The 11345-nt window shown below is 41.8% G+C and overlaps 1 protein-coding gene across 1 annotated transcript in view; it reads left to right on the forward strand.

Moving 5' to 3' along the window:
* Mlkl (mixed lineage kinase domain like pseudokinase) overlaps positions 1-11345 on the forward strand; it is a 31765-nt gene that overhangs the window by 17495 nt on the left and 2925 nt on the right. Inside the window, exons 5-8 of the mRNA XM_028768721.1 lie at positions 251-348; positions 7970-8105; positions 8375-8450; positions 10693-10844. Coding sequence (XP_028624554.1) covers positions 251-348; positions 7970-8105; positions 8375-8450; positions 10693-10844 — 462 coding nt within the window. The remainder of the gene's footprint in view (positions 1-250; positions 349-7969; positions 8106-8374; positions 8451-10692; positions 10845-11345) is intronic.

Consider the following 11345-nt stretch of genomic DNA (forward strand, 5'->3'; position numbering starts at 1 on the left):
TATCAAGTACCAGATAGAGATGAACAAATCCTATTATTCTTGTCATAGACACTTAGGGACTCATTCTGCCTTCAAGTTCATCTGGGAGTAAAACCTACAGCCAAGCCCATCACTCTGGTTTTCCCCATACCAAGAGTCTCTGATGGTGTCTCAAGTGCCTGCTTGTATGCATGCTGAATGTTTAGTATACTATACATTCTTTGAGGGACCGTCAAATTCCAAATGATAATTTCTCCTTTCACTGTCCTAGAATAGTGAGACTCACTTTCAATGAGGAGATCAAAACCATGAAGAAATTCGATTCTCCCAACATCTTGCGTATATTTGGGATTTGCATCGATCAAACAGGTAAGGAAGCTGCTGGGATTGGTCACTTTGACTGCCTGTGCAGAATACGCTGTCTGCATTTTAATGTGTTACCTTTTCTGAGTTTTAAAGAGAGGTTTATTATAGATCCGTAGGAGAGCCTAAGAGGTTAGAGAGCTGTGGTTTTCGATTTAAGCATGGAGGTCAGCCACATGGCAGACAAACAGCCTCATGTGCAAACAGCCACGTGATATGCAAACAGCCTTGTGTGCAAACAGCCACATGGTAGACAAATAGCCTCATGGTGTGCAAACAGCCACATGGTCAGAAGGAGAACTTTAGAGGAAGTAAAAAGGTTTAAAGTTCCAGAGGAAGCATACTTAAGCTCTTGTCAGCATCTTGAAGAAAAGACAAAAGAGAAGGAAAAAAATTACATCTTTATGAGACAGGCCTTAGAAAGGTAGGCAGGCCCACAGAGCCTTGTGGTGGCAACATAGCATTACACTCTTTTTTTTTTTTCTTGAGACAGGATTTCTTTATCAAGTAGCCCCGGCTGTCCTAGTGCCCATTATGTAGACCAAGCTGGTCTTGAATTCAAAGAGAACTGCCTACCTCTCTCAAATACTGGAATTATGTCTATGTGTGGCCCATGTGCTAAATTTTTAAGAGCAATTCACAGTGGTGAGGTGTAACGGCCCGTTCTGTTGCTCCGGTCTGCGGGTCAGGGCCTAGCAAGAGAGAGAGTGGGGACAGAGATGCGAAGAATGGAGACAAGACAGGGAGTCTGATCTAGAGATGAGACAGAGTCTGCTCTAGAGACGAGACAGAGTCTGCTGAGTCTGTTCTGGAGACAGAGTCTGTCCTGTTCTCTCCTCAAGTCTCTCTTTTTATATCTCTCCTCAAGTCTCGCCTGGAGTCTCGCCTTGAGTCTCACCTTGAGTCTCACCTTGAGTCTCTCAAGTGTTGGGATTAAAAGCGTGTGCCACCACTGCCAGGCCTTGATTGAAAGGATCAAGATAATTATCAGAGTGTGCTCAGCTGTTGTAGGCTGTTGAAAACAAGTCTCTTGTCAGCGTATATGGCTCAAGATGGCTGTAAAGATGATAGCTGCTTTCTGCTCAGAGTTGGCTCCCAACAGGTCCCCCTTTTTAAATTTGTTTTCAAAAGGGAAGGCTGGGAAAACTTACAGAAACTGTGCCTATCTTAGGTTGGAACAAAGGACCCCAGCCTCCCTTTCCCATCTCTGGATACTCAACAGCCATTGGTTGAGCTCCTGTCTTAGGATGGTGAGGCCTCCCAGTTTGGGGAAAGGGTCTTGAAATGTTCTCTTACCCGTCATTGACTATCCGGCTTAGCGCATAAGTTAGGGGTTAATCTTTGTCAGTCTTGATGACAGAGGTTTTGGAGTCTCCTATTTCCAGCCTGTAATAACAGACCTATATGGGTTTAATTTGAATAGCATCTATCTATTGTTGTACAAAAGCCATCAGTTTGTTGAACAGCGTGAACCCAAGAGACAAGAGACTTAGTAATGTCTGAATGGTTAGTGCAAAAGCAACACTCTTTTTAGGGTAGCACATAACTCCCTCTGTTGGAGGAGTAAAAAGTATAAGCCTCTTCTCTTCTGTAGCACTATTTCAGCTAAGAAGGATAATGAATTTTTACAAATGCATTATAGCAGATTCCATTCTTTCTAAATCTAAATCTATGGAAGTACAGAACTGATCATAGCTTTGATCTTAACAAAACAAATAAAGAAAATCCCCATTCCTGTCCCAGTCAATCCTAAACCCAAAAAACAATTATAGTAACTGTGGTGATGGGTTTTCTCCTGAGTCTAAACAATGTACCCCACTAAATCATAAATCAGGGAACCAAAAGTCCAATAGAGCCACCCTGGAGGTGGGGGTGGTGATGTCTTCTTCTGTACTGAGAACTTCCCAAGTCCGGTATGTTGGTTGATCCGCTCCTGTTTGAAGACAATTGTGAAGCATCTTCATGTTTCCTGTAAAGAAAAAATACGCTTCTCAGGGGGTTTCTCCTCCCTAGATTTGTTATTGTTGTCTATTTGTTTGATCAGTCTCTCTGGCAGCCAGCGTGTGGCATCTATCGTTTGGGAATATATGCAGACAAAACCTCTCCCCCAGATAAGCACTGGATCTGGACCATTCCAGGTTCCAGTTAATGGGTCTTTCCAGAGGACTGTTGCAAAATTCTTTTTGGTATCAGGATGCCAGAATCTATCTGCAGCAGATTTTCCTTCAGAATCCAAAGTTAAAAAACTTAAAATAAAAAGCGTGTGATGAAGGATATTTCTGGGGGACCCTTTAGTATGGTACCATTCTCCATTTTTATTTTTTTTGAACTGACATTTAATGGTTTGATGTGTCTTTTTTATCATACCTTGGCCCTGTGGATTATATGGAATATCTGTTTTATGTAGTATTTTCAATTTTTCACAAAATTGGTGGAAACTGGAGCTTGTATAACCTGGGCCATTGTCAGTCTTGATCTGTTTTGGCACACCCAATATAGCGATTGTAGTAAGCATATGATTGATCACATGTTTGTTTGTTTCTCTAGTTTGTAATGTCGCATAAATGAAACCACTGTATGTATCTACACATACATGTATATATTTTTGATTTCTAAATTCATTATAATGGGTAACATCTATTTGTCAGAGACTGTTTGGTATCAGTCTCTTTGGATTCACACCTAAATGAGGAACTGGTAAAAGTTTAACACATGATTGACATTGTTTGAGAATTTATCTAGCTTTTTTTCTGGTAATTTTAAACATGACCTTTAAAGTTTTAGAATTAAGATGATGTAATTCATGAGCCTTTATGGCCTGTTCTAAGTTAGATGACAGATCTGATAAAGTCACTGTGGGTATACGAGTGGCTAGATCTGTCTTGGTGTTTCTTTCAGCCAGAGGATTTGGTAGCCCAGTGTGGGCTCTCAGGTGTCTTATAAAGAATTTACACTTTCTTCTCAAAATTAATTGTTGGCACTGTAAAAACAAATCGGCTGTTTCTGAGGAGTGTTTTATTTGTGTAGCAGTTTTTAGCAGAGGAATAGATTGAGCTATATATGAACTATCTGTGTAAATATTAATGGTTTGATTTGGAAATGTTTGAAACACAGCAACAACAGCATGTAATTCAACCAATTGAGCTGACACAGCTGATGTAGCAAAGGAAATTACTTGATCCCTAAAGGCATAAGCAGCCGTTCCTGATGAGGACCCATCAGTGAAAACTAGCAATGTTTCTTTTATAGGTGTATGTGTAGTACAAGATGGAAAAACAAATGTATGGCGATTACAAAATTCAACTAATTTGTCTGGCGGATAATGGTTATCTAGTTGACCACCAAATGAAGCACATGCTATAGGCCAAACTTCAGAACTCTGTATAAGCCAATTAGCCTATCTTGTATATGGTTGTACTATGACATCAGGATCTTTTTAAAAATATTTTTGACTGTTATCTCTGTCTAACATAATCATATCTGTTACAGCTGTATAGTATGGATAAAGAACCTTTTTAGGGGATGAGGGAAGATGAACCCATAATATGGGTGCAGTTTGTCAAAAAACTGTAGTAGGAGTTAGTTTAGTGTTAAAAATAAGAAAATATAAAGGCTTAGAATAATTAATATGAGTTATAAATTGGGATGAAATAGCATTCTCAACCTTCTGTAAGGCTTTTCTACTCTCTTTTGTTAGAGTCCTGTCAAACTTAGGGTCAGGATCTCTTTGGAGAATGTCAAAGGTTTTAACTCTCTTGTCATAAGTTTCAAATATGGTCGTAGCCAATTAATGTCTCTCAACAGTTTTTGAAAATCATTAAGTGTCTTAAGGGAATCAGTCCTCAAGGTGGCCTTACTGTTAATAATATGTGGACCATTAATCTGAAATCTTAAATAAGTATATGGATTTTGTAATTGTACCTTTTCTGGTGTTATAATTCTGTAGTCTGTAAAGCTGTTTTAAGATCATCAAAGCACTGGAGTATCTGTTTTCTATCTTTTTCTGTTATTAAAATATCATCCATGAAATGAATCATGTAGATTTGTTTCTACATGGTTCTAACACTCTCTATGGTGGAAGCTACAAACTTTTGGCATAAGGTAGGACTGTTAGCCATACTCTGAGGAAAGACCTTCTATTGATATCTTTTCATAGGTTCTCTAAAGTTTATAGCGGGAACACTAAAAGCAAAGTGCTTTCTATCGTTAGGATGTAAAGAGATAGTAAAGAAACAGTCTTTTAAATCTATAACTATTTTATAATAGCCTAAAGGTATGGCCACTGGTGTGGGCAGCCCAGGTTGTAAGGCTCCCATCAGAATCATGGTCGTGTTAACAGTCCTCAAGTCTTGTAACAATCTCTACTTTCCTGACTTTTTCTTAATGACAAATATTGGGGTATTTTAGGGAGAGTTATTCTCTTCTAAATGTCTTGTCTGTAATTGTTCTTGTATTAGCAATTGAACAGCTTGTAATTTTTCGGTGGTTAGGGACCACTGATCTACCCAGACAGGCAAGTCTTTTTTTTAGGTGATGAGATCGGCACAACACCCTAGGGGTGTAGCTGAATCAATAGCCCCCATCAAAAATACCCCCAAGCCTCTTCTTTTAGAGTTACTATGGACCTCAATAGGATGAGTAATCTCATTTTCACTTTTTCTTAATCTTTTCTCTGGAGAAAATCTAGAGTTTATCATTTGAGCCATGATTATTTAATTAGGGCTGCAAATAATCAATCTCAACTGGGATAATAGATCTCTGTCTCAGAGATTAATGGGAAGGCCCGGGATGACATAGGGTTGTATATTTTCTGTATTCTTTTCTTTATCTTTTTATGTCAGCACCTTAGAGCTTTGTTGTGGATTTTTGACTTTGGCCAATACCCCTTAAATTGGTTAAAGTTGGGGTCAGAGGCCAGGTGACAAGCTAATTGTTTTGTTTCATAATCGTCACATCAGCTCTTGTATCAATCAAACCTTCGAATGTGTTCTCATCGAGCAATATTGTCATCATAGGTTTTTGTTTAACTATAGGCTGTACCCAGTATGCATCAGAGGAACCAAAGCCTTGATCTTCTCTCTTAGGACTCTTGTATTTGTGATTAGTAGGAAGTAATGGAAGTAACAATAGTTGAGTTATCTTTTTTCCTGTAGGAATGGTGACTATATTCTGTATTGCCTTGGCCATTATCTTAATCTCACCTTGATAATCACTGTCTATAACTCTAGGAAAAATTTGTAGTCTCTGTATAGTAGCACTGTTTCTTCTCACTATCAGGCCAAACACATTTGGATAGAGTGGTCCAAACACTCCAGTGGGTAAGGCCTGAGGTCTCATTTCTGGGGTTAATACTGTGTGGGTGACAAAACTGAGGTCTAGTCTTGTATTTTTTGGGGTTGTTCGACTAAGTTCTGAAAGGGGTTGTTGTTTCTTGGTATGATACTGACTATCCCATAAGCCTGTTTTGGCTTGTATTGGCTTGGGGCCTAGGGCTGGCCCCTGTTCCCATTTCCCTGATTATGGGAAAGGGTGTTTCTTTGTGTATCTGTCTTGGACCTTCATTCACTAGCCCAATGTCTTCTACATTTGTAACGTGGGCATAGGCCAGGCTGTTTTCTAGGCTATCTCTGGGTTAACTCATTTTCTGTTTTGTAATATTTTGTAAAGTGTCTAGGCTTGTCACACTCAAAACAGGCCATAGCTAAGCCCTGTTGGTAGGAGGGCCCTATGTCAGAACAGAGTCTGATATACCCAGTAAGGTCTGTCTTTTTTCTATAGGGTCTAATGGCCGCTTGGCAGGCAGGATTTGTATTTTCATATGTACGCTGTTTCACATAATCTACACCTGCCTCTGTATTACCAAAAATCTTTCTTGTTGTTGTCATTAATCGATGAACAAAATCAGAAAATCATTCGTCAGGCCCTTGTCTGACTGAGGTCAAAGATGTACCAGGGCCTCCCTTTATCGGGAGTTTGTGCCAAGCCTTCATGGCTGTATTTTGATTTTGAGCGAATAAGCCTGGGTCATATTGTATCTGGTTATCACTAGAAGCAAATTGTCCTTCTCCTACTAAGGCTTCAAAGGACCAGCCATTAACTGTCTGAATATTTTTCTTAGCTGTCTCTTTACAATTCTCATGATACTCTAAAATAAGACAAATTTCCTGATAGACAGACACACAGGCAGGGAGAGAAAGGCGTAGCCAGGTAAAGAATGACAAGCTTCTAAGATGGCAGCTTCTTTCTCACTCTCCAGACCTGAGACAAATTCCTAGCTTAAAGCAAAAGCTTGGCAGGGTTTGTTTGGTTTTGGTTTTTTTTTTTTTCCTACCAATAGGACACGTGCATACTACTATCTCTATGACACCCAAACCCTGGTTTATGAAACAGTTGTGGGCCAATCCTGTCTTCGTTCAAACTGGCCAACTCTAAATTAGAACACTTGATTCAAAGTCTTCAAAGACTTAAAAACACAACCCTAGAGAAGGAGCCGCACTCTCACGCACCCGCTCTCTCCCTCTCTCTCTCTCTCTCTCTCTCTCTCCTCTCCCCCTCTGTGTGTGTGTGTGTTGTGTGGAAATAAAAAGAGAATCAGAAGTTCCAACTGAGGCTGGAAAGATGGCTTGATAGTTCTCTTCCAGAGGACCAAGGTTCAATTCCCAGCACCTACATGGTAGCTAACAACTTGTGTAACTCCAGTTCCAGAGAATCTAATAACCTCTTATGACCACCTTGGGCACCAGGCATGCATGTGGTACAGAGATGTACAGGCAGGCAGAAAATATACAAGTAAAAGCCAAAGAGCAGGAGGAAGAAGAGGAGGAGGAGGTGGTGATTCAAATAGCAACCTGAGCTACATGAGACCTGGTTTCAAAAAAATAAAATTGCAAAACTCCCTAGCTCAACCAAATACCCTACCCTTTCAAGATAGGGTTTCTCTGTGTAGCCCTGGCTGTCCTGGAACTCACTATGTAGACCAGGCTGGGCTCAAACTCCAAGATCCACCTGCCTCTGCCTCCTGGGTGCTGGGATCAAAGGCGGTTTACACTGCCACCCAGCTACTAGCTATTTTGCTTTGTTTTTCCGACAGAATCTCACTCAGTAGCTCTGGCTCTGCCTCCTAGATGGTGTGATACAGTGGGATGCCACACCCAGTCTCCTTCAGTTTTTTAGAATGTGGCTTTAATTACTAAAACCAGTGTTGATGTGGCTACATCCCCCCCAACCCCTGGTGTTCATGATTGCTATTATTGCCTAGAAAAAGGAAGCAATATCTCCCATCTCCCCTTCTGGAAATCATTCCACAGCCTAAGTCCCACATAATCTGTTTATATATAGAAGGGATTGCTGAAGAGACTTGACTAGAAGTCAATATCTCAGGTCATGGGCTAGAAACAAAAGAACATACACATCCAAAGTGAGCAAGTCACCTCAGCCATTACCTGAGAGAATAAGAGTCACTCAAAGTTTTCCTCACATTGAGATTTTTGGACTTTAAAATTGGGTTGGTCTTATGATGGAGAAGAAATGGGACTTGCTTCAGGACAGAATGTATCACTACAGACAGAAGCTGAGAGGGGATTTGTGGCTGTGGGAATCTTTATAATATCAGCTTCTTTTTCACTAGTGAATCCCCCTGAGTTCTCCATTGTCATGGAGTACTGTGAACTTGGAACCCTGCGGGAACTGCTGGACAGAGAACGGGACCTCACAATGAGTGTGCGCAGCCTCCTAGCCCTGAGGGCAGCCAGAGGCTTGTACAGGTATTGGAGGGTTACACGGGCACCACAAAGAACTGGGAGTCGGAGGGGGAGAGGTCTGTCTGTGCTACTGGTGATCTCAGAGATGATGGGAAAACAGGCCAGAAGCCTGGAATGGTTTCCCTTCCCTCTTGCACTGCTGACTCTGATCTGGGGCAGGTGCGGTTTTTCTAAGTGGTCCACAGACCACACCCATGCAAAAGGTTGGGTACTAGACAGCCTCGTGATCCCGTTAAAGGTCCTTAATACACCCTACTTTTGGTTGTAATCAGGCTACACCACTCGGGAACACTTCACAGAAACGTCAGAAGCTCCAGCTTCCTGGTAGCTGGAGGCTACCAAGTGAAGGTGAGCTCATCCCCCAAGGCCTCCCCGGGTTGGTCGGAGCTTCACAGGGCAGCTAGAAGAGAATACTGTAGAAAGGCTGTGCCTTCTTAGTTCCTTCCTAGATTTTAGAACTGGGTCCATCTCTTCTCCTGCTCGTACATCTTTCTGGGTGCCCACCACAGAACAGATTCCACCCTTTGCTCTCGACTCTGATGTGCCTACCTGCCCCGCCCCTAACCCCTAGCAGGGATGAGCTAAGAGCCATTTCTCTTAGATGCTAGATTCCATGTCTGCGTCACTACAATACCTACTAGGGGATCTGCTTATGTTCACCGGAGCATTCAGAAGATTCTTGTACAGCCACACTTCTCATTTGGGGTCACTTACAAGGATCTCACAGGGAGCTCGGCTTGCTAGCAGCATCAACCCCTTCTCTCCAGTGGAAGTCCTCACATTCATCCAAGAGATAGTGGCTTTGTTCATACCAGTTGCTACTAAGGATAGGTTGAGGTATGAGGCCACCCAGACTTTGAAGTCTCATGATTTACAAGAGTCAACAACTCTTCGAACTCTATAGACATACCAGACAATCCTCCAAAAAGGATGAGCCAGTTCCCATATAAAATAGTTGCTACAAAGTACAGCAGGCCTATTGGGTATTTATGGTCCTCCAACCCCCACCCTTAAGCAATTTGTCTATCATTGATCATTTTTATCATTAGGTTACTAAGGAGCATAGATTGACAGTGTACCTTTATCAATTTTTTTCAGGGGAACAGAGCCAAAGGTTAGCTGAGAAATCTACCATAATTTGTTTCATTCACTCAGAGGAAGAAGGGGTTTTTAACTCATTGTCCAAAACTCCAAAACAATAAAAGAATGTCTTGTCATCTGTAGATACTTTCTTTTCTTCTTTCTTTCTTATTTTTGACAACGGAAACAGAAACCACCTAAAACTGAAGCTTTTGAAAGAACCATAAGATCTTGCCCATCCTACATCACTCCACAGGCTTGACCTCGGGTCTCAAATGACCTTGAGTGTCAAAGCTGAGTCCCTGAAGACATCCTTGTTGGCGATGCTTTTCTCCAAGGGGATATCCATAGAGTACCTTGTGGGTGCAAGGTAATTGTAATCACAAAATACTCAATCTAACCTCCTGGTGGTTTTCTTCTTGCCCATGGCTACTGTCACTGATGAGGATAGCTGTCAATCCTAGCCACCATGGCTGGAGGTGAAGAGAGGAGTAGAGGGCTAGGGGGATGGGGAGGTAGGGGTGTATGGAGCTGAGGTCCCACCATTGACCTTCTTTGATGTGACAGTTTTGCATCCAGATTTGCATCCAGCCAGGAGCAGTACCACTTTGCTGAGTTTTCTGAGCTTGCCCATTTCAAGAGCAATCAAGTGTCTTCTGTTGTTGTTGGGTTTTTGTTGTTGTTGTTGTTGTTGTTGCTTTTTTGGTTTTTTTCAGACAGGTTTCTCTGTGTAGCCCTGGCTGTCCTGGGACTTGCTCTGTAGATCAAGATGGCCTTCAACTCACAGAGATCTGCCTGCCTCTGCCTCCTGAGTTCTGGGATTAAATGTGTGTGGAACCATACCTTGTGCCATCTATATGTCTTAACCTTTACTCGACCTCCTCCCCAATTTGGGTACCTAGATGACTATGGGTACCTGGCTGACTTTGGTCAACCTAATTCTCCTGCACACTGATGACGCTAATGGCCGTTCCACTGGGAGTCATGCCATGGTGTCTTTAGATGACCGTTCTCAGTTGACAAAGATAACTCACACTTTTCATGTAAGATCTAAAGGAATCAGGTGGCCATTATGCAAGGACAGAGGGAACAAAGGGGTTTCCCCCATGTCACTGTGCGCCTGGAAAAATCAAGCCATGTTGTAGCTCTATTCCCCTTCTCCAGCCTCACTGATTGGGGTTGAGTCTTTCACCATGAAAGCCCTATATCTAATAAAGTGTTACTAGCAATAGTAACGAGTAAGTTCAGTAAGTAAACTTGTCAAACCATACAAGGGGCCTTAGAGCCAGTGTTTCAAATACTCTTCCCTTCCATCATCCCTGTTCTATTGAGAAGAGCTACTGTTTCTCTTGATTGGTACAATATGATGAAGTGGACTTACAATGTCAACAAAAGCAAAGTCTGAAGGCACCACTAAAATAAGTCCCCAAGGGAAAAGCCTCTGCCCCCACCTTCTACCCCTTCACCCAGGAGCTTGCTGTTTCAACATCTAATGCATCTTTCTGTCTAGCTTACAGGATTTGAGTTAAGCAAAACACAGACTTCCATCAGCCGGGTGACAAAGAGCATTAAAGCAGAGAGATTCAGTTCGGCAGCCTATTTCTCCCCTGAGAGATTGAAAGATCCATTTCACAAATATGTCAAAAATATTGAAATATACAGGTATGTTCCTGTACAGATTCTAACTCAGGTAGAAACTCCTTCTCTAAGGACCATCTTCATTCTACTGAACAGGGACAGGGGCACAGGTTGGTGGTATAGTACTTGCCCAATGTGTACAGAGTGTAGCTTCCTTCCCTAGCACTGGGTGTGGTAGGGTATTGACTTGAGTTGGATGGTAATCAGATAATTCAGAGTTCCCTGAAATGACTGTAGGGACATGGGAAAAGAAATGTGCTTGCTCCTTAGTTTTTTGGTTTTATCTTGAAACCTTTTAAAGATATATTTATTTTTATTTTAAGTGTATGAATGTTATGTCGACATGTATATGCACCATGTGCGGTGTTAACAGAGGCCAGAAGAGGGCATCTGATCCCCCTGGAATTGGAATTACAGATGGCTGTGAATTGCCATGTGGGTGCTAGGAACTGAACCCAGGTTGGCAAATGGTCTTAACCATTGAGCCATCCCTCCAGCCCACTTTTTTTTTAATTTTTAATATAT

Source organism: Grammomys surdaster, unplaced genomic scaffold (assembly GCF_004785775.1).
Source record: "Grammomys surdaster isolate TR1022 unplaced genomic scaffold, NIH_TR_1.0 187, whole genome shotgun sequence".
NCBI classification, from domain to species: Eukaryota; Metazoa; Chordata; class Mammalia; order Rodentia; family Muridae; genus Grammomys; species Grammomys surdaster.